This window comes from Mytilus trossulus, chromosome 4, assembly GCF_036588685.1.
Source record: "Mytilus trossulus isolate FHL-02 chromosome 4, PNRI_Mtr1.1.1.hap1, whole genome shotgun sequence".
Lineage (NCBI taxonomy): Eukaryota > Metazoa > Mollusca > Bivalvia > Mytilida > Mytilidae > Mytilus > Mytilus trossulus.
The window spans coordinates 77,337,974-77,362,770 of NC_086376.1; the positions used below are offsets into that span (position 1 = coordinate 77,337,974).

The 24,797-nt window shown below is 31.3% G+C and overlaps 2 protein-coding genes across 2 annotated transcripts; one reads left to right on the forward strand and one right to left on the reverse strand.

Annotated features, from left to right (window-relative positions):
* Nucleotides 1-810: 810 nt before the first annotated feature.
* LOC134714204 (sulfotransferase 1C2-like) lies at nucleotides 811-10,538 on the reverse strand. Its single transcript, XM_063575444.1, has 6 exons — nucleotides 10,393-10,538; nucleotides 5,674-5,877; nucleotides 4,764-5,078; nucleotides 4,330-4,436; nucleotides 3,117-3,294; nucleotides 811-985 (listed from the first exon to the last, which is right to left on the reverse strand). The coding sequence occupies exons 1-6, from the start codon at nucleotides 10,418-10,420 to the stop codon at nucleotides 873-875; spliced, it is 945 nt and encodes a 314-aa protein (XP_063431514.1). The 5' UTR covers nucleotides 10,421-10,538; the 3' UTR covers nucleotides 811-872.
* Nucleotides 10,539-14,914: 4,376 nt separating this feature from the next.
* Nucleotides 14,915-24,341, forward strand: LOC134714205 (sulfotransferase 1C2-like). Its single transcript, XM_063575445.1, has 6 exons — nucleotides 14,915-15,034; nucleotides 16,933-17,136; nucleotides 18,274-18,591; nucleotides 21,020-21,126; nucleotides 22,046-22,223; nucleotides 23,573-24,341. Exons 1-6 carry the CDS (start codon nucleotides 14,998-15,000, stop codon nucleotides 23,686-23,688), a joined length of 960 nt encoding a protein of 319 aa, XP_063431515.1. The 5' UTR covers nucleotides 14,915-14,997; the 3' UTR covers nucleotides 23,689-24,341.
* The last annotated feature ends 456 nt before the right edge of the window (nucleotides 24,342-24,797 follow it).

A 24,797-nucleotide genomic window follows, 5' to 3' on the forward strand; every position in this document is an offset into this window, starting at 1 on the left:
TGTCCGCATTGATAAAGATGACAACTAAAAACGCAATCCCTACATCTCTTTTCCATTTCATAAAAAAAACTTATGTGCAGTTTAATGTTTCGTTACTTATTCCGTAACTTTAATTTTTACGGATTAAGAAACAAAATGTGGAACTGCACACAAGTCGTAGCTCTGAATTGGGAGTCGTCAGATCTTGCTGGAGTAATTTCTGGTGTACCACCGAGGACAGTCATGGATCGGACCATATTCTTTTTTTCTAGTATACATATACAAATACTACTAGACTACAATCTAAAAAATAGTCTGGTAGTCTCCAAGAAAATCTGATGCTACAACAAAATAGGAAAAAAACTGACTGATGGCTTCCCATCCAGACAAACGTGCAGTACTAGTAATAACCACATCAAACAAACAAGAAAAAACCAATCGAACACAATTGACTTCATAATGTAATATACATCTGGTAATGCCAAGACTTTAGTTTCATGTGTAGATTTATTTTGGTAGACTATTTATCTGTGCGTATTTTCTCGATGGTGCTGTCTGTCTTTCTTCGGCTGAGGGTTTTATTACACCTCATTGACACCTATACCGGGTATATTTCATATTAAGTCGTAATAAAGTTGGTACCTAATACCTCTATCTAAGATATGCATATATAAAAGTATATTATTATTACCATATATTAAATTACAATAGTTATTTAAAAATTCAAGATGTTTTCTATCTCGTTAAATTTACGTATATCCACTATATTTGTTTTCGAATCTGATAAAAGACACTAAAATAAATACTTAATCATCATAACTTCCAACAGAGTACATCTAGAAAAATGCTTTTACTGAAAATTTAATAGGAAATAGTAAAGTATCAGATCCTTTTTATAGTTCGTATGTAAAGTTTACTTGTTCTCCATTCATTTTTTTCTCCAACAGAGTTTCAAATTGTTCATTCTGTGCAACTGTAAAATGATTCTTCCAATCCCCAACAGCACCTACAATGGGCAAGAATAAATAGTTCAAGTACTGGTAAGATGACATATGTATTCAACATGATGAAGATCACGTGATAAAGATCAACTGTATCAAGAGTCATATAAGAATGATTGTAAACATATATAGATTCATGAAAACAAATTCACAGGTCGTGTTGACAAGTTTAATTCAAAAACCTTTCACTAGTCAAGAGGAACATGAGTCTTCATACGAGACTGATTTCAACAAGACTGAGTTTTGCATATACTTATTATAAGCATGTTTCACCGAACTTTGTAAAAAACGGTTGTTAAAAAATAAAAAAAACCCAAATAAATCAATTTGAGGTAAGAATATATTTGATAGATGTATTTTTAGCTCACCTGGCCCGAAGGGCCAAGTGAGCTTTTCTCATCACTTGGCGTCCGTCGTCCGTCGTCGTCCGTCGTCGTCGTCGTCGTCGTCCGTCGTCGTTAACTTTTACAAAAATCTTCTCCTCTGAAACTACTGGGCCAAATCAAATCAAACTTGGCCACACTCATCATTGGGGTATCTAGTTTAAAAAATGTGTGGCGTGACCCGCCAAACCAAACAAGATGGCCGCCATGGCTAAAAATAGAACATAGGGGTAAAATGCAGTTTTTGGCTTATAACTCAAAAACCAAAGCATTTAGAGCAAATCTGACATGGGGTAAAATTGTTTATCAGGTCAAGATTTATCTGCCCTGAAATTTTCAGATGAATTGGACAACACGTTGTTGGGTTGCTGCCCCTGAATTGGTAATTTTAGGGAAATTTTGCTGTTTTTGGTTATTTTCTTGAATATTATTATAGATAGAGATAAACTGTAAACAGCAATAATGTTCAGCAAAGTAAGATCTACAAATAAGTCAACATAACCAAAATGGTCAATTGACCCCTTTAGGAGTTATTGCCCTTTATATTCAATTTTTAACCTTTTTTTGTAAATCTTAGTAATCATTTACAAAAATCTTCTCCTCTGAAAATACTTGGCCAAATTAAATCAAACTTGGCCACAATCATCATTGGGGTATTTGGTTTAAAAAATGTGTGGCGTGACCCGGCCAACCAACCAAGATGGTCGCCATGGCTAAAAATAGAACATAGGGGTAAAATGCAGTTTTTGTCTTATAACTCAAAAACCAAAGCATTTAGAGCAAATCTGACAGGGAGTAAAATTGTTTATCAGTTAAAGATCTATCTGCCCTGAAATTTTCAGATGAATTGGACAACATGTTGTTGGGTTGCTGCCCCTGAATTGGTAATTTTAGGGAAATTTTGCTGTTTTTGGTTATTATCTTGAATATTATTATAGATAGAGATAAACTGTAAACAGCAATAATTTTCAGCAAACTAAGATCTACAAATAAGTCAACATGATGAAAATGGTCAGTTGACCCCTTTATGAGTTATTGCTCTTTATAGTCAATTTTTAACCATTTTACGTAAATCTTAGTAATCTTTTACAAAAATCTTCTCCTCTGAAACTACCAGGATAAATTAAAACAAACTTGGCCGCAATCATCATTGGGGTACCTTGTTTAAAAAATGTGTGGCATGACCTGGCCAACCAACCAACATGGCCGCCATGGCTAAAAATAGAACATAAAAATAAGTTAACATGACCAAAATGGTCAATTGACCCCTTAAGGAGTTATTGTCCTTTATAGTGCATTTTTAACAATTTTCATAAAATTTGTAAATTTTAACTAACATTTTCGACTGAAACTTTTAGGCCAAGTTCAATATAGATAGAAATAATTGTAAGCAGCAAGATTGTTCAGTAAAGTAAGATGAACAAACACATCACCATCACCAAAACACAATTTTGTCACGAATTCAAATGCGTCCTTTGTTTAATATTCACATAGACCAAGGTGAGCGACACAGGCTCTTTGGAGCCTCTAGTTATTTTTATGCAATCTTATCTTGGCCTCACACACAAATAGATTCGAAGATATTTGATTTCAAATGAAAATACGGGTATTTGATAGTTGACTTTAGTCAATATTAACATGGGCATTGATTTAAGAATAAAAAAAAAAGAAAGACGTTTGTGGTATCTGATTTGTTTTTACCAAATATTACATCTTATTAGTATATGACAATGTGTTATTCGTGCCCTCATACCTTTCCTGTACAACTTGGACACCTGATCAGAGTTAATTATGTCAGTTCCACTTTCTCTTAACTTTTCCATGTCTCGCATTTTGTCCAAACTACATTTCTCTTGTATTTCTTTTAAAAATGTTTCTTCGCGTGGATAACCTAAGAAGTCGGAAAGTGTGAACAAACTCTGAAGGGTTTTCTGTAAATGTACAAATAACATATACATTGTATATTTATAAAGCATGACTTTCAATCATATAATTTTAAGCATTTTACATTTGAGATCACAACTTTGTGAAGCCAAATTTGTAAATCATTTATTGGCTTTAAATTGATGTCAAAACAGTTAACTGAAAACGGTCGAGTTAATATTTAATAATTATATCCAAAGAGAGATAACCGTTAGTATTAATAGATTCTGAAAACTGCATGCATTTACATGCATTACAATAAAACACCTAGAGGTCCATATAATGCTTAATAATGTCATTTATATGAATCATTTAAGTAAAGAATGTCATATATTTCTTAGTATTAGTTTTGAACTTATATTTCAGTTTTATGCATCGTGGACCATTTTAATATTTGGATTATGAAAATCAAAATGATAACTAATTTTGGGTAAATTTTGCACTATTTAGCATTTTTCACTCAATGTGACAAAAAGGAAAACGCAGTCAAACATTTGAATTTGGAAAAAAAATCGAATAACACTTTTCTTTCTAGCCGTCTACACTGTTCAACCATGAAACAAATAAACAGAAACAACTTTTGGTTCATTTTTATTGAAGAAGTCTGTACGACTTAATTATTTTTTATGTCGATTCCTTGTATATTATAGTTTTACGTGTTGTTTATTCCTTAGGTTTTTATGTTGTGTCATGTTGTCAACGTAAATTAGTTCCACTTTACAGAAGTTCCAGTGGAAACTTTATCTGTCGGAACAAGTATTCTATACCATTTATTCCGTTAGAAACATCTACTGTAATATTTATTCCTGTGGAAATAAGAATAGTTTTTCCATTTGGAACTTATATTATGAAGGAACTTTCATTCCGTGTACAATGTGTACAATTGTTTTTCTGTTTGTCTTTTTATTTTTAGCCATATTAGTTTATTTTCGATTTATGAGTTTGACTGTCCCTTTGGTGTCTTTCGTCCCTCATTTACGCGTGTTTAATTTTAAGAGTTGTTATATATCATTTTGGCATATGCCGGAATTATCTAAATTTACCTGTTTAATGTCTTCATATCTCAATACAAGGCACGGGTTGTTACTTGATGACAAGAAATCAGACCATTTTTTTCGGTAAAAGAACCAATTGGAATTGATATTTCGATCTGCAAATGAAAAGTTCACAAATTTGCTAGTGTTTTGATACAATATCTGAATACGAATTACACTTATTTTAATTATACTGTAAATATTAGGATGATATTAAAAAGAATTTTAAAAGAACATTTTTTGTCTGATTTTTGTTTTAGACAAAATCACCTTCATGATTGTTATCAATGCATTTTCCGTCATTTTTTGACAAATATTGAATTTAAAAAAAATTATAAGGCATTGTAAAATAGGGGCAAAAGATGCCAAAGACATATTCAAATTGTAAGTAGTAGCTCGAAAATATGTAATAAATGTGCTTATTCTATGATCTCATAACTTACCATTTGTATATACACTTTTAAGAAAGTCTGACCATGGAAGTGCGATTTGAGGGAATAAAAGTTTCCAGTGGTGATACTGAGATGTAATAATATCTTTCGGGTTTCGTTCAATTATGATCAGTTTACACTTTTTTTCATACGCTTGTTTCGGTAAACATTTTGGTGTAAAATGAGAGTTGAATATTCTTGGCCTCTGAAAATCACTATATTCATCTGGTAAATGGAATTCCATTGTACAACATTCTTTAGCTTTCGAAAAGTATTCCGCCTTGCCGTTCACTATCATCTGTACCATTTCCCATAGCCAATGAGTACCTATATCAATATAAATGCTTTATAATGTCCTTTAGGTACATATGTAGTCGGTTTTTAGAGCTCTTCAGAGCTTATGTTTTTAATTGTATTGCTTATACAGACCCTAAATAAAAGTCCCTTAGATACATCTACATCTATATGGAAATGTTTATCAAAATGTAAATTCGGGATCAAAACTGTATCATATGCCCTTAAAGCTTAATTGTCTAATTTCAAATGATACACATGCCACATGTAAAATATTTTCCTAAGAAGTGTTGGACGGTTTTGATTCAATTAAGTGGTCATGTGCACATTTTGTACTCCGATTTATCTTAATTAATTGATTTATAGTCTTTTGCCCCAGTTCGACAAGAAATGCGTGACGGTACGACGAACATACAACAAGGACAAATAAACTCATCATAGATACCAGGACTAAATTTTGTATATACGCCAGACGCGCGTTTCGTTTACCAAAGACTCACCAGTGACGCTCAATTCCCAAAAAAGTTACAAAGGCCAAATAAAGTACGAAGTTGAAGAGCATTGAGGACCAACACACTCTTTTTCGAATATACGTTTATTCAAATAACATAACGAAAGAACTTCTTACCACATTTCATAAAAGCACAGATAAAGATATCATCATCAAAGACGTCCATTGTTTGAATTTGAGGTATCATAATTCTTGGATCAGGTAGTACACCATTATTTAAGAAGTCTATTCTTGTTTCAAATTCGTCTACAATTAAATGTTCCACTTTCATATCTTCTGATAAAGTATCTGTTACTATTTCATCCTCATTAGTTATTGGCCCTGGAAAAAATTGGAGACAGCATTGAAAAGTATACAACTTCATTTTTAGTTCTATTTATTGTATAATTGAAAGGTAAATGAAATTTTCTTTTTAATGTGCTGCAAAACATTGGTTTAGTTTGGTTTGGTTTAAACATATTTTATTTAAAATCAGAAAAATAGATTGGACACAAGTTTTAACAGCATGAGTGACGTCTCCCCTGTAAATTATTGAATTTGTTTGTCCATAAATCATTATACGTCAACTCTATTTGATAGTTATCAAAGGTACCAGGATTATAATTTAGTACGCCAGACGCGCGTTTCGTCTACATAAGACTCATCAGTGACGCTCAAAACAAAATATTTATAAAGCCAAACAATTACAAAGTTGAAGAGCATTGAGGATCAAAAATTCCAAAAAGTTGTGACAAATACGGCTTAGGTAATCTATGCCTGGGATAAGAAAATTCTTAGTTTTTCGAAAAATTCAAAGTTTTAATAACAGGAAATTTATAAAAATGACCACATTATTGATATACATGTCAACACCGAAGTGTTGACTACTGGGCTGGTGATATCCTCGGGGACGAAATGAAATATGAATTGTAAATAAAGCTGATTTAGAATTTTTTTTATATTGTATGATTTTGTTTGAGAATAACACATACCATGATGAAGTGAAGATTATTTAATCTTTAAGAAGTATTTGAAAAAAATAATTAAGAATTTTATTGGTAAAGGGAGATATATTTCTACTTACTTAAATGATGTCCCCCTAAAATAGGTTGTTTCCTTTATATAATTATTAATATGATTGGCATTCAAGTGTTGTAGGTTGGAACTCCTGAAAATCATTTTGTGTTGCTATCATCTCTAGTTTAACGTTAGAAGTGAACGGTAATTTCTTATTTTTTTACTGGCGACCAAAGGGCCCTATTTGATTTTATGGCATCATTAGGCGTCCGTCGTCGTCTGTCGTCGTTGTCGTCTGTAATCGCCGTTGTAAACTATTTCAAGAATCTTCGCCTCTGAAACTACTAAGTAAATATCCTCCAAACTTTAACTTAATGCTCCTTAGGGTATTTTTTTTATAAATAGTATCCGAAGTTTTGATTCATCAACAAACATGGTCACCATGACTACAAATAGAACATAGGGATCAAATGCAGTCATGTGTACAATTGTTTGTCTGTTTGTCCTTTTCAATTTTAGCCATGGCGTTGTCAGTTTATTCTCGATTTATGAGTTTGACTGCCCCTTTGGTATCATTCGTACCTCTTTTGGCTTATATCTCAAATACTCAAGCATTTAGAGCAAATCTGACATAGAGTAAAAATATTCAATAGGTCAATATATATCAGCCCTAACAAACCCATTGTTTGGTTGCTGCCACTTAATTGATATTTCGAAGAAAATTTTGCAGTTTTTGGTTATTATCTTGAATATTATTGAATATCAATTAAGATAACCTGTAACCACAAAAAAATTAATCAAAGCAAGATCTGCAAAATTGTCAGTGGTCTCCTTTAGGAGTAATTGCCTTTTAAAGACAATTTTACACAATCTGTTTATCATGTTTGCTAACATTTAAAAATCTATTCTTCTGGAAATATAGGGCCCATAACTTTTTAACTTAAATTGAATGTTCCTAAGGGTAACCGGTTCATAAAATGTATCCGTAGTTTTGATCCATAAACAAACATGACCGCCATGGTTAGAAATATAACATAGTGGTCAAATGCAGTTCATTTCTTTTATCGCAAAAACTATAACAGTCATAACAGTTATAGCAAAAGTGATATCAGTTAAAGTGATGAGTAAGTCAAGATCTATCTGTTATGAAACTGTTAAACCAATTGGACCACTTAAGGAGTAATTGCCGTTATATCCGTTATTATTTTACATTTTTTCGTGCAAGTCTATTACTTTTTCATAAATCTTCTTCTCTAAAACTACTCGACAAGATACTCCCAAATTTTAACTGAATTTTCCTTAGGGTGACTAGTTTATAATGTGCAATCGAAGTTTTGATCCATTCACAAACATGGCCACCAAGGCTAAACATAGAACATATGGGACAAAAGCAGTTATTCTATTATAACTCAAAAAGCAAAAGTAGTTAGAGCAAAAATGAAAGGGAATTAAAGTGATTAATGGGTCATATTCTATCTGGTATGGAATGTTTAGACAAGTTCGACAACCCATTGTTGGGTTACTGTTGGCAACAGTTTATTTTCATTCATTTTGACTGCTTCAAGCCTTTATTTTCTTAAATATTATAATAAATAAGGAGAAAGTAAAAATGGCAATAAAAGAGGGACAGTCAAACTCATAAATCTAAAACAAACTGACAACGCCATGGCTGAAAATGAAAAAGACAAACAGACAAACAATAGCACCCATGGCACAACATAGAAAACTAAAAATAAACAGCACGAACCCCACCAAATACTAGGGGTGATCTCAGGTGCTGCGGAAGGGTAGGCAGATCCTGCTCCACATGTGGCACCCGTCGTGTTGCTTATGTGATAACAAATGCGGTTAATAGTCTAATTCGGTAGGTAACATTCATGAAAGGGAAGGAGATTGTAGTTACGACGTAAGGAACATATCCGATATCATTTGTGAAACGGTTATTCCATAACGGTCAACCAACTCGTGATGGAGTCCGTAAAATTTACGAAGGGATGATTTCAACTTCACTATTTGGAACTCTTGGTTTAATAGCGTCCTTGTGAGCAGCAACCCTCTATCAAAAAAAAAAACCATGATAGGAAATTCAAGCACGGGAATATCGTATCAATTGGGAGATATATACCACGTATGCAAGTGCTGCTGGAATGTTGCTACTTAGAAATGGAATATTCACAATTGGAAAGCTGAAATCATCTCTTTTGTGGAAAATTTTTGTTTTCAACCGACCCTCATTGTCAATTTCTAGATGTAAGTCAAGATATGAAGCCGACTTAAATGTATCTGTAGTATCCTTTATCTCTAGTTCTATTGGATAGATGCGTTACAGCTAATTCAGATCTACCAATACGTAAAATGATCAAAGGTGTCAATTGACCCCTTAAGGAGTCTTTTTACATTATTTGTGAAAGTCTTATTTTCTTTTCAAAAATCTTCTACTCTGTAACTACTTGGCCTAATATTTTTTTTTAATTTAATTTTCCTTAGTTAGGGTATCATGTTTATAGACTGTATTCGGGGATTTGGACCTTTTAAAAACATGGCGGCAGTTTTATAAAAATATAACAAAGGGGTCAGCTGAGGATTTTGACTTTCATGTTTCTAAACCATTAAGAGCAAAACTGACATAGCTGAAAGTGTTTAGATCTACCTGTCAAATAATCTTCAAACCATTATGACAACTTATAGTTGGGTTATGATCCATAAAAAGTATTTTTTTTGTAAAATATACAGTTTTGGGTTATGTATTAACTTGAATATTATTAAAGAAACAAACAAAGTGTAAACGACAAAACTGTTCCGCAAAGTGGATCTACAAAAAAAGTCAAAAGCCTGAAACTGAAATTACAGGATTGCAATATCAGGCTCTAATGAGCCTCTTGTTCTTTTTTTTTATTATCATCACTGGTTTATTTTTATGTTTTATAGATGTCTGCTTGGTTTAACATGAATGTGACCTGCCATGAAATTTGTTTTAAAAATATATTTATTATTCATTTAGCTGAGGCTTATAAACTGTTACGCTTCGCATCATATATAGTGTATGCATAATAAATCTGAGTTAAAAGACAAATTAAAAAAAAGTCTGAACGCTTTTTTTGACAAATTTTTTACTAGCTTCATTACAACAAGTTTTCATTGAATGTTTTAAAAGAGAGTTGATGTATTGAAATTAATTTAATTCATTTGTAAAATTGTATTGCAATACGCTGTTGGAGATTACTGAACACCAATAAAATACAATAATTTTGTATTTCATTAATAAGTGCCTACGATGATAAAAGTAGTCATTGAATGGTCTCATTATGCCGATATTAGTTGTTATTTCAACACATAGGTCATAATAACATGTTTTTCAGGATTGTCTAGATTAGTATACAAAAAGGCAATTTTAAACCAGGTATCGCTACCAGTACATACATAGATATTTTATTCTAATATTCTTCGATTTGGAAGAATAAAATATCTTTCTATATGTATCGGTAAAGATATTACATTTTAACCCTTTCACACAAACAATTAATTTTCATATACATTTATGATAGTATAATCCATACTATGTCAATTTTGTTCATTCACTTGTACAATAAAATCATTGATGTGTTGTTTCTACCTTTCGGTGAATGAATGGAACAATGTGTTTCGTTTGTGATACGTTCTTTCTTGATGGCGATTTGCTTAGCTTCTGTGAGTTCGTTTCATAGCATAAAAAAAGAAATGTGCACCTGACTGCAGTTCAGTGCAATTACGAAATAACTTTTGTGTAAGCAAATGGTGTAAAATCATTAATATTGCACTTCTCAATTGAAGAAACGAATACAAAAATTGAGGAAAACTCACCAAAATGATACTTTCCTTTAGCTAGCATTTCCTACTTGTGAAAATCAGTATGTAAACGATTGATCAATCTGCTGTCATCCACAGACTATCGTTTTAACAAGTGTCTGTCAGATCAGTGTTGAATGCTGGGTAATTTGACTGCTCACATTAAAATGCTATTTATTTGTTGGGTACAATTTAGAATTTGATCATGAATATTTAATTTGATACTAAAAAAACTATAATGAAACGGTCTGTAGGTTTTTCAAAGGACGGCTTAATGTATTCAATAGATTATGACGATTATGAAATCAAAGAAATTTATAAATTTTGTATATATTTATGAAAAAACTTCGTGATACTTTAAATGATTTAATTGATGTACTATGCATTGAAATTTAAGTGCCATGTGGGAGTATGGAAAAGAAAACTACAGTTTTTGGAGAAGAAAGCACAATGATAGGATTTGACCCTTTTTGTGCTATCAACACAATTGAATTTGACTAGTTGACAGTTCCTTACTAAGTGTATTAGATATTGCAGGACAGTCATTTTGATCTGAAAATAGAAAAAAATATTATCAAAAACGCTGTCGATTTTTGTTTTTTACAGAAAATCACTTATAAGTCAAATTGAATCGTAGACAAATCTTTTTAGATCATTAAAACGATGTGATGAAAACTTTAAAGTCTCTCTTACTTCAACTGATGCCGTCAATACTAGGGCGTGACAAAAAAAGAAACCAGTTTCATTCATGACGTTTGTTTCAAAACAAATTGAGAAAAGATTGTAACTGACGAAAACGTGTCACTATATAAAGATCTGTTAAGACTACATAAGTTTGTAAGTGAAACTAGCAAAGCTGATTCAAATGAATTTACTGTACTTACCCATTTAGCAATATAAACTATGTGTCATTCATGTAAAGCAGAATGTAACATCCATGGAGAAATACTTGTCTACGAACTTGATATGCAAACTGGTAGTTTGCATTATGGACGATGTCTATCAGGATGTCAGCCTTCATTAATTTGGAAAACAAAAAAAAAAAACCCTAAAAAAACCCGTCCGTTGCTAAGATGATATATGCCAATATCATTCCAGCTTTCCAACTTTCTGATCGAATAGTTAGTGAAGAGGGTGACTCTACAAAGTATCTTGTCTCAAAAGGGTGTCGTAATTCATACTGTGATACTGGGTGATGGAGATTGCCTTATTGTAGTGCCGAATGAAAGGCTACTCAGACCACTTCGCAATTTCATAGTGATGTTTACAAATTTCTAAAAACTCAAATCATAGCAAATTATCAAAACGATTAGAAAATGCACTGAAATCATACCACATTAAACAGCTCTTTAAAGTCATTCTAAGAAGTACAACGGCACCACAAACAATATAACCAATTGCCTGTGTAAGACTTAACATAGTGTTAGCAACAATGGAATGATGCCGCACTTGAAAGATCCAAATTAAGCATGGAGATGAAAAAAGACACTTGCCATAGATTTGTCCCTACGTCACAATTTTACAGTTTATATTCAACCGAACTGTGTAGCTGTGACCTTTACAACTGCACTTGAGGAGGCTAGCGGGTATAAGATTATTAGCAAAAATGAAGCATTCGTTTTTCATTACAAATTTTATTTATTACCTTTAGTAGTTGTTTCTTTATCTTATGGTACAAAAATCATTCCACAAAATCAATTCATGTTGGCCCCAGGTGACATTTTAAATGTAGATATCATTGAAAACGACCAAGTTATCCCCCTTTGGTGCAAACATGCCATTTGTGGCATCAAAATTTAAATATATTGTTTAACTCTTCGGTAACCTATATTTTTTATTGTTGTTTTCAAATAAGCTTTACATAAAATAAATAAATGTAAAATTTAAGCGATTTCTGTAATTAAGTTCTTTTTTTATTTCGATATTATCTCTATTTCTCCTATTAGTTCAACAGAAAAAAAGGACATTAACAAAAATGTATGCTTCTTTCGTAGGCAGATTGTGAGCGTAAATGAATGGTGACCCCATTTTTTTAATTTTATATTTCTATTAAGTATAAGATAAAGTTTATTTATAGAGAAATATAGCGAAATCCTATTTTAAATAAAAACATTAATTTAGACCCGCGAGCCCCCTTAACAATATGTTGTGAATGGAATACAATCAAAGAGTGTATCTTATTAACAGTGGATTAAAGCTTAAGATCTTGTTTGCCAAAATATTGAAGGAAAAGACTGTTACAGAAGCCTTGAAAGGGAAAATTCTTTAATTGAAGCGGCAGATTTGCCACCATTAATTCACCAATATATCTTCATGTGTTCATTAGTCTTTGAAGATAAACAAATCACACCTGACGCAATAATTATTTACCAACGATGATTAGAAACTCGATAAGCCTAATATCTTTAAAAAGTGTTAAAATAAGAGTTGTGAAATAAATTATAAATTCCAACAATGACTTATAGAAAACATGTCTGTATATATTACATATCAAGTTAATAAAAGATATTAAATGATACACTATCTAGTTATTTCCAATTTAAACTTATATCACAATATGAAACATGTCTCTATTTACAAATATTTTTCTTGACTTGTCACTGGAAAAGTATGAGTTTTGATTTCATAGACATAATTATACATTTAAAAATGTTTTATTTTTATGTTTATTTTTAATGGATCTGGATATTGAATAAAAAGGATGACGTATTCACTTAGTTTTTATCATAAGAAGCAGTTGTTACTTGTACTTATAATTCGGATTTGTACTTGTAATCCATAAAAGGAGATATACTTTGTAAAGTTAAGAACATAAAACGTAACAAAGATGACATACATGTATGTTAGATGTCAATAGAAACATCAATATAATACAATACATCTTTGAAAACTAAACACTGAGCAACACTTATCCCAGCTAAAACACCGGGGTCATCTCATGTACTCCAGTTGGCTAAGCAGGTCCTGCCACACCTGTTGCACCCATTGTGCTGTTCATATAATTACAAAACCCCTGAATATTCTTATCCGGTAGATCACATTCGTTCGTGAAAAAGGACGTTATTGCAGGTACGACGATTTGAATATATCCGTGGTCATATGTGTATTGGGTATTCCATAACGGTAAATTAACACTTGATGTTATCAATTATAAAATTTTCGAATGCATAAGTTTGATCTACACCACTTGGAACTTTTTGTTTATTAGCTTTCTTGTGAGTAGCATTGCTATCAAGGAACTCATTTCTTTTGTCGTTAGCATAAGAATTGTGATATGTAATCGCCATGCAATTGGACAATTAAATAACATGAGCTATACCTTGCAAAATTATATGGATATTTTGTTTTAGTGCTTATTTGTCTTTGTTACAGTAGTCAGCACTGTGGTATTAACATAAATATCAATCATATGGTCAGTTTTATAAATTTTCTTGTTACAAAAGTATATTTTTTCAAAATACTAAGGTCTTTGTACTCGTTTGGCTTTATAACTATTTTGATCTGATCATCACCAATGAGTCTTATGTAGATGAAACGGGCGTCTAGTGTATTTAATTATAAGCCTGGTACCTTTGATAACTATTATTGATATGGACGTCAAACTGGTGTATTCAATGCCGTTGAAATAATGTTTGTAAATGAAATGCGCGCCTGGTATATTAAAGTATAATTCCGGTACACCCAGTGACTTATTCTAAGTGTTGAATAGAGTTCATACTAGGCTATAAGTACTGCAACAGAGTGCGTTCAGTAATCCGTTTTGGGGATACCCTGAAGAAAGCATATGCCGTGGAGTTTATTTCAATAAATAACAAAAAATACATTTTATCTGTAAAAAATAAAACATCACTTTTTCACCTCATTTTGCTGCATTATTATTAAATATGCAATTCTTTGTCCCGTTTCTCGGCCAGGCAAATAACTTTTTTGTCGTTTACTCTATATACAACAGTTTACGGTCAACTTCTAGAAAATAATTATGCACAGACCCGTGCTAGGCCGTCTTATACATGCAGTCATGCGAGAGTATTTGCTTCGTGTTGAGTTTCAATTTGACCTTTAGAGAATGATCACCTAAAAAGCTGTATTCTTTTGATTATGATATTGCGCGAAGTTAGCTATATTCTTTTGGTTATGATAATGCGCGAAGTAAGCTCTATGCTTTTGATTATGATATTGTGCGAAGTTAGCTCTATGCTTTTGATTATAATATTGCATGAAGTTACCTCTATCTATTAATCATATATTTATTTAAACAAAAAGGAAAAGAACCCCAAAAAACATCATGAAAAATTGTAAGTTTAAGTTTGAAATATTGGGTATTTACTAAAGGATACTCTAGGATAACTATGAATTTAACCATGTGAATATCGGACGATTTTAGATAGCAATTGTACTCACTTTACTAATAATCAAATTGACAAATTATTATTTAATACTTTACTTATATAGGTTAAATGATACTACCAATAAATAAATCTAATTACCACAAGAAACTGGTCATCTACATATAGATAGGAGGTAGAAATCAGTGACACTATACGATTACTTGAGGTCAAAGGACAGGTCAAGTTGAATCATTTTTCAAGGTACATTCTTTGTATACGTAGTATTTGTACAATGTCTAGCAAAGAGGAGAGGAAATTATTTGCTTATGGTAAATTTATATTATAAGTATACTGTTTGAAATATTTAATTTATTAAGATGTTAAGTGTTACTGATTCGTATGTGTTTCTTTTCTAAAATTTGCATCTGATATATAATGATAGTTTTTCTTTAATAGTAACTTGAACTGATCTGAAGGTAAAATAATAGATTATTCTAAAATTTGAACTGTCAGATTGTTCAAAATGTGGCTCTTTTGTTTTCTAATTAAATAATTACAGGTTATTTTGTTTTCTATATCCGAGCTCATATCGTTTAGATAACCAAAGAATTGTATTAACATAAAGTAATTGATAATCATTTTGTGTTTATCTCCAATGATAAAATGTGTATTTAGAAACAAACGTAGTTTATCAATGTTCAAATATGAAAAATGAAATATCAATATACGAATCAAGCTATACAAGGGAGAAGAAATCTGATGAAAAATAAACAGAGCAAGAAAAAGTGTCAAGCATATTTAGATAGCGTAAAAATAACATGTTAGGGAACAGGGCACGTTTAGTACTGTGACAGTACAAACGACTTTTCTAGTATCTTAAGATATAATACTACGACAATTTGCCTCTCATTGAAAGAGATACAGACACATTGTTTTGGTTAACCATTTCGTCAGCGGTGTTAACCATAACCCTGTGAAATGTCCATATCCTCAGGACCAGATGGACAAGTGTTTTCATTTACAGCAAACCGTGTTTACGATATCCGTATAATGTAAATATGCCTGATCGTAAGGTATCGATCGAGAAAAATTCAAACGAATACTCGGTGTTGTACTGTGAACTCAAATAAGATAAAAACAATGTATTCATTTATTTTAATTAATTGTAATTTATCCTACTATAAATATCTCGGTCAACGTATCGAGATTTATTTTGGTTACTCTGCCGCATGGTTGAAACGACGTGGAATTTCACGGTATATCTACAACATATTATTTACAAAATAAACGGATTTGACAATTTCAAAATAAATATTAAAACGCTTTTTTTGCTGATTTAAAGTGTTTTTGAATACATATTTTTCACTTTTTAAAAAGAATTCATTTTTCAGTTTTTTAGAGAATAAAAGAAATAAATGCATAATTTTTGTTCGATTGCCATTATATAGTTCAACGAGGAAAAGTTACAAAATTTTACCAAAATCTGTAACACCACGCTTTGCCTTCCGCTGTAACTTAACGTTGACTATATCCTTTATTACAAGTCAAGAATTTATTATCAACTTATGATGCGTTTTGTTATTTGATTTTGCCATGTGATCATGGACTTTCCGTATTGATTTTCCTCTGAGTTCAGTATTTTTGTGATTTTACTTTTTATAACAACAGAAATAATTTTAACTATTGTTAATTTTCCTTTTGTGAACTGTGATGATCAATCTGTCCTGTTGTGTATTTTTTTTCCATATCTTTAACTTTTTTGTGTTGACGTGACGATTAATATATATATATATATATATATAATTCTGACATTGATCTTGAACTTCTTTAAACCCGACTTTTACTGTACGTATCACTGTACGTTTGTATTTTCTACATTGACTAGAGGTATAGGGAGAGGGTTAAGATCTCACAAAACATGTTTAACCCCGCCTCATATTTGCGCCTGTCCAAAGTAAGGAGCCTCTGGCATTTTGTTAGTCTTGTATGTATTTTTTTTTTAAAAATTTTACATTAATATATATTTTTGAATTTAATACGAAGTTAACTAGTACACATGCTGTCTCTTTAACACAATTCCAATTTCCATTCTCAATTTTGAAATTGGTACATTATCAAGTCCTAAACACCTGTTTTCATATTATTATAGATTTGGTTACTTATCAGGTTGGAAATTATTGAATCGAATATCTAAAAAAAGTGTTAAGAACTTCTATCAATTTTGTAGGACCAATAACAGAAAAAGATGAAATTATCAACGTCGCCTTACCAGGTGGCGAAGTGTCTGAGTATCTCCTCACAGATGAATATGAGACCAGGGTAATTGATAGAAAGTTTGGATATTATCCTGATCCGAGGGTATTAATACCTCAAACTCAAAACATGGACGTTTATGCTGATGATATCTTTGTATGCGCATACCCCAAATGTGGTAAGTATGATTTAATTCTGAAAATTCAAAGCCGTCAATTGGTTTGCATATTTATGACAGCAAGGCCAAATACAATAATGAATCGTCGTTTAATACTTTATGTCCTACTAGTATTCAGAATTAAAGATTTTGTAAAATTACATAAATTTTTCAATGTATGTAAAGAGGTGTAAAATTTGTTATCAGGAAAATATCGAAATGAAATAAAAATGGGAAAGTCGATAAAACTGACAAAACCAAACGCTCAACTATATCAGTGAACGGAACAACGACTTAAAAACAACTTTACAACAATTTGTTAACAAAACAAATAGACATAAATGTAGTAATCAAAGGTACCAGGATTATAATATTGTACGCCAGACGCGCTGTTCGTCTACATAAGACTCATCAGTGATTCTCATATCAAAATATTAGTAAAACCAAACGAGTACAAAGTTGGAGAGCAGTGAGGATCCGAAATTCCAAAAAGTTGTGCCAAATACGGCTAAGGTAATCTATGCCTTGGATAAGAAAATCCTTTTTCGAAAAATTCAAAGTTTTGTAAACAGAAAATTTATAAAATGACCACATACAATTATAATAGGTTGTAATATAAAAAATATAAATAAAGTAATTGACATTGTGTTAAAACTTAATCCCTATGAAACAAAGCAAAGCAAAATGGCATATGAATAAGGCACATACGCATTGGTGGGATGCATACAAACAGAGCGACCCAAGATGACATATTCTTAAATGGATTAAACAGTAAAGGGTAAACCCGAAGGAATCTCGTGTATTTCATGACTGAGCGAGACTATTTTTGTTGAAAGGCTCTTTGGTTATGTGTATGAGTCTTCCACCTCAACAGTCAATAGACATTCGTGGTCCATACATATTCAATCTAACTGAAGTTAATATCCATTAGAAATTAATACAAAAATCCATCTTTATCAAAATTTCTCCGTTTGGAACAAACCTATGCACTTTCAAATTTACGTTGTAGATCTTATGTATATAAAATATCTTTGTAAAAGTTTTTGACTGATTTAGCATTCTAGAAAATAATCATTTATCATATTGAAAGCCATTGAAAAGTTCATAAATTTCATATACCATTGAACTGTTTGCAATATTATAGACTATATATTTTAGGAACCCATTGGGTGTGGGAAATGTGCCAGATGTTGGTAAAAGGCGAAGCTGAATACCACCAGAAGGCTAAGGAATCATGTATGATGGAATTTCATCTCCCAGAAGATTACAACGACTTACAGAGACCCAGAATATTCAATACGCATTTTACACCAAGATGTTTACCAAAGAAAATCCGTGATAAAAAATGTAAAATGATATTAATTCTACGTAATCCGAAAGACATATTTACTTCACTGTACCATCATATACTTGTGACGAAATCGATGGATCAAAATTTTGATTTTCCCCAATTTCTGCAATACACATTTGAAAATAGTAAGTATAAAGTCATTTTATATGGAAACATATTTTAGCCACAGCTTTAAAAAAAAAAGAAGCATAAAACAACAGCAATCAAAATCTGAATGTATCGAAGCATTGCCATATAACCGGAAGGTTCTGCTAAATATAAAAATAGGTTCAATCCACCATTGTTTCTAAAAATGTTTTGTACCAAGTCAAGAACATTGCAGTTGTTATCAATAGTCCGTTTCTGTGTATCCTGGAGTTTGTTGTTGTTGCAGTTCATCCTTTCTGTTTGTTTTTAGTTTTTCTCTTATAGTTAATGTGTTTCCCTCGGTTTTTATTTGTAACACGTATTTTGTTTTGCTTTATCGATTCATGACTTCTTGAACAGCGGTTATACTACTGTTGCCTATATGTATTATCGTTTCAGAAAAAAAAAATCATAATGTATCTGTGTCTCTTTCAATAGTAATATACTGCAATATAGAAAGTGATTGGCTGAATGAAAAAAAACCAATCAAGTCATGTGATTTACTATATTTTTGTTTTCGCATTTGATTACTTTGGTATTAGAATTTTACTCGGCATATCAACCTTTTTGATATAATTCATTGAAACTCTTCAATGATAGCCCATTTCTTATTTTACTAGCTGTCTGCAAGTATTCCGAAAAAAACAACATAAAGTTGCAAGAAAAACTTAATTTTCGAAAGTAATGGCCTTAAATTGCGAGAAAACGATGAGAAATAATATCCTTATTAGTCTCAACATTTTGAATAATTATCCAAAAAGCAATGGGGGATCCGCAGCGAGTGAATACAGATGTTCCTTTCCCCAAATGAACAATAATCTATATCAGTGGAATAACTATTTCATTTCAACGATCCCTTCTTTAATTCAATCAAAATTTCCTCAAATGTAATGGCTCCTCTCCTTTTTGAAAAAAAACTACAATGAAATTGCTCTGTCTGTTCAACTGCAGTCATTGGTTATTGAAATATAAGGTTAACAAAAATTTGAAATAATTGCGTGAATTACTTCAAATTCACTCGATTTGTATCTTCGCGTTTGCTCTTTAAACAACCAATACCAATCCATTTTGACCTACATTGATATACCTCTAGTGATTATATAATATACTATCGTTTCAACAACAAACAAAAAAATCTAATACCAATCCTCGCACGGTTTAAAATCTTGGTTTTGTCCTCCAAACGAATCAACCTGAATCACTGTTTGACAGCACAACAGCCAAAATAGGTAGTTGAATTGCAGCTTAAACAACATTTCGTAGCAATAATCAAACTGATAAAAAGAATTGAAAATTGAGTACCATGTTGCTTCATAACGAATGTTACATTAGTTATTTGATTTCAATTTACAAAACACAATATATTGATATATATATTTCATCTTTTCATTATAGAGAATCTATACGCGATCATTTAAAGTTTTGTGGCATCACAAATGTAAAGGGAAGAAAGTCGAACAAAATGACAAGCTTTAAATAATTTTTGGACATAATTGTTTCAAAGACTTTGTCAACACGGTAATCACGTTCCCTTTTCTTCGAAAGTGATATCACAAAATTAGCTTTAATCTTTAGTTTTCATTATCCTGTTTTGCAAGTCCTCAATGACCTTCAAATTTATACTTGTTTGACTTTATAAACATTTTCGATCTGAGCGTCACTGATGAGTCTTTTCATACTTATGTTGACGAAATGCGCGTTTAGCGCATCAAACTATAAGCCTGGTACCTTTGATAACAATTTACACCACTGGGTCGATGCCACTTCTAGTAGGCGCTTCCTCAAGGGTATCACCAGCACTTCATTGTTGACATGAAACTCAATTATATGGCCTTTATTTTATAAATTAACTGTTCAACTATGATTTATTTGAAATTTGAAAGATTCTCTGATCCCAGGAATTAATTACCTTAGCCGTATTTGGCATAACTGTTAAAAATTTTGGGTCCTAAATGCTGTATAACTTTATACTTTTTGGCTTAATAACTTTTTTGATCTGTGCATCATTGATGAGTCTAATTTTGACAAAACGCGCGTCTGGCGTATCAAAAAAAAAAAGAAGTAAAAACACAAAAATCCGAGGAATATTCAAAAAGGAAAGTCCAAAATCAAAATGCAAAATCAAAAGTCCAAACACATCAAACGAATGGATAACAACTGTCATATTCCTGACTTGGTACAGCAATTTTCTAATGTAGAAAATGGTGGATTGAACCTGGTTTTATAGCTAGCTAAACCTCTCACTTATATGACATATAATCCTAGTATTTTGTATAACCATTTATAATCTGTTTTTTCTTTGGCCTTTTGATCGATTTAGGATTTTTGCAAGGACGTCGTCGGCTTGTATTTGACTAATGACATTTCTCTGTGATCTTTATTCTCACTTTCATCCTTTTGATTCTTGTTATTTTTCTGTTTGATCAGATCGTGATGTTTGTTCAAATTGGTTCTTCTACAATAAGAGATGGTCAGAGTTTGTTTCATCTACAGATCAGCCTGTTCTAATACTAAATTACGAAGATCTTAAAACGGTAAGTAATTCAAGATTTTATAGTGTTAACAATCTATCCAACAGAAATTTGTCAAAACTATACAAACTTAAAATTGAGAAATGGGGAATGTGTCAAAGAGACAACAACCCGACCAAATAAAAAAAACAACAGCAGAAGGTCACCAACAGGTCTAGTTATCATTTCAATTCTAAAGTACAACATCAATTCTTTCCAGCTTTAAAATTAGTAAAGTGTCTTGGTCTTTTGCATAGACAATTTTTCTTTCATATGAATTTGAGTTTAATTTAGCATGAAGTAAATGTGAATCATTAACAAACCAACCTTCTTGTGAAGTAAAATTTGACATGTTATTGGTCTCTCACAACTATGAGTTTTAAATCAATCATATCAACCTTAGGAGCCTCTTTTGATACATTTTTCTAGAACCAAAGAAAGAGTTTTTGATATCTTAGTTGGCTTACGTGTAGTAGTGAGGAAAATTTAGTTTAGTTTTCGAATAATATGCCGACATTTTTGATTTACCTCTACCATGTTTGTAACAAATAAAAACAATACTTTGTAATTTTAAGCGTTCGAAAAACCCTATTCTGAATAGTTTAACCTTACATCATAATGACTTAGTAGTTTATGATGTCATGCAGGAAAAATTCCTTGAATGGGCACATACACATGTGGTTTTGTTGAAGATTTCTAACTAGTGACGGGCTCATTCACATACATGCGGTTCGGTATATTTGTTTTATATTGTATATTCAGGTTCGTCTTCATGAATGCTTTTCTTTGTCGAGTTAATTACCCCGGTATCAGTCCCCAAAACTAGTCGGAATGAAATGCTGTAACAGTTGGTTCTCTTTATATAAATATAAAATTCTTACCTATTGTATTATTTATGAAATGTACAAGAAAAACTATATATACTGTATATTGGTATTTTCAGAACCTTATTGAATGTTTATCAGAGATTGGACAGTTCATTGGTTATCCAAGGGATATAGAGTTACTAAAAGAAATAGAGGATAAATGTACCGTAAGCAAAATGCGGGAAGCAGAAAAAAGACGAGATAGTGGAACAGAGGTATCGACTGGTGAAAGGATTTCTAATTTATATAGAAAAGGTATATTCAATATTATTAAAGAGTGTGCAAATAAATCAATGTCTTTTGACACGAGGTTTTTGTGTAATCAGTTTGAAAACTTTTGTTTATTTGTTTTATTTGCCAACCTTGCAACCTTCTGATTTGTTTTAATTGGTAGATTTAGAGTTTGTTTATGTTGAATCAAATTCGCATTTTTAATTCTGAAGTTTACAAACCTATTTTATACGAAAATTTCTGTACAATATCAGAAATATTGCAACATTAGTTTTCATATCGCAACCTCAAAATGATTAAACATATCCAAATAGTTGTCTAGGAGTTCAGTATAACTTCATGAAGTCTTTTTTTTCTGGATTGATTTCTGCATATATTTGACGACGTTACTTGTAATGGCTCAAAACTTCAAAAGTAGAAGGCCTATATAGCAGATCGAGAATCTTTACCACGACCAATACTTATAGCTTAAAGAAAGCTTGTTAAATGGTAAACATGGAAGTTTCCGTTTTGCAGGTATTCATATATTTTTTAGAATGCAAATAACATTCATGTAAGTCATCACTAGACAAACAGTTACGCATACAACAAAAAAATAAGTAAATGAATAGACAGACGTTTTTTTTTTTTTTTTTTTTTTTTTTTTTTAAATGTATACATCAAAAGAATAAACTTTGACTGATATGAAATCATAGAATTTTTATCGCTATTCTTATGCCAGCTATTGAACCAATTCTCGTCGTGTGAGTCAGTCTCTATATCTTTGTATGTCTCGATGATGGAACTTTCTTGTACTTTCGTCGTTCTTTGTTTGTCATACCGTTGTTAGTTGGTTGAGTTTTTCCTTGTTTTTCGGTTCCTAATCACTTCGAGAACAATGCTTTATAACATTTAAAAGTTGAACTGAAGCATTTTTATTTCAAGTGGTGTGATTTCAGTAATTATAGAAATTGTGTTGTTAAAGTGATTGTTTGATTTTAATGATTGTTTTTTTTTATGTTTTATTATCGATAGAAGAGGGACGAAAGACACCAGAGGAACAGTCAAACTCATAAATCGAAAATAAACCGACAACGCCATGGCTAAAAATTAAAAAGACAAATTCTCAGACCAAGTTATCATCGATTTATCTATATGTATCAATCTCAAAGGCGTTATGGATCCTTTGATTTATGAATTAAAATCATTTTTTTTAATAAAAAATTTCTATGTACGTTTTTTTTTCCAACAATGTTGGCCTCGGTCATTACTGAAGAGACATACTATGTTAATATGTGCATCTAATGCAGGTATTGATACTGGTTATGTTATTGTATACACAACCTGTCATTTAAATTAAAACATATAATATCGAGTTGTATTAAATCTTGTAGGGGTGATCGGAGACTGGAAAAATCACTTTACAGTTGCTGATAATGAAAGGTTTGATGCATTCCTGAAGGAAAACATGGAAGAAAAACACTCTTTACAAACTTTTAAACAAAAGTAGACTTTTTTTTCGTATGCATGTAATAACTATGTATCGTCAGAGTTTTTTTATCAAGCAAATATGGAAAACAATGTTGTACTTGTTACTAAGTCGTTTTCTTGAGTCAATGAGAGAAAAATATTTCACTAGTACCTAAGTATTTTTAGTTAATAGTATGCTGTCTTACGAATAAATGCGTTCCTTAAATTTTGAGATTAAATGTCCATAGACATATTTATTGTCAAGACAGCATTAAATTCATGAAATTTTGCAGCTTGGTATTTATTGTCCCTTGAATGTAAAATGATATATATTATTTATCATTGATTGATATCAATGTAAGAATACTTCAAACTTCTATATGCCTTTACATGTCCTTTTGAAAATTTGTTATTAAAATATATGAATTTTGATTGAAGTTGTAAGTCAAGAAACATAAGTCTGTGTTTAAGATAGTGTATCAAAACTTATAATTGTATTTTCTATTTCTGTGTGTTGGAGGTGTATTACAAGTAATGTTCAATAAAACATTTTGTCGGGTGACATTTGTGAATTTAATACGACCAACTTCACATTTAAAAAAAGAGTTACCTATTTGTATAATAGTATTCCGATAAATCTTTGTGTAAATTTATCTGTTCTAATCATAAAAACTCCCTTTTGGTATGTAGAGAGCTGACCAATTCGTTGAATTTTTGGTTGATAATATCCTTGTCCGTTTAAAATTAAAACAAAATCATGCATAATTAATAAAGGTTATTGGATTAAATCTGCCTCTTGTTTTAAAATTCCACAAAGTTACTTTATTAGAACTGGACAATGTCGTGCTCTTATAAATCTCAACAAAGGCAGACTACACAATGCATCCCTATTACATGACACGAGTGAATTACTCTTAAGCATCTACTCCGAGGAACACCAAATACCGGTAAATCAGAATAAAGGACTGAATAATTTCATAAGTTTAAGTTCTTTAAGCTGACACTCAGAAACAAAGACCGTTTTCTGAAACAATATTTTAAGACCTTGTTTTTTTTTCTTTTTTATTCACTAACTGGCATTATACATTTAATTATTAATGGCGTTCTTTGATTAAACTAAAAAAAATGTTTCATTCCGCCACATGTGGA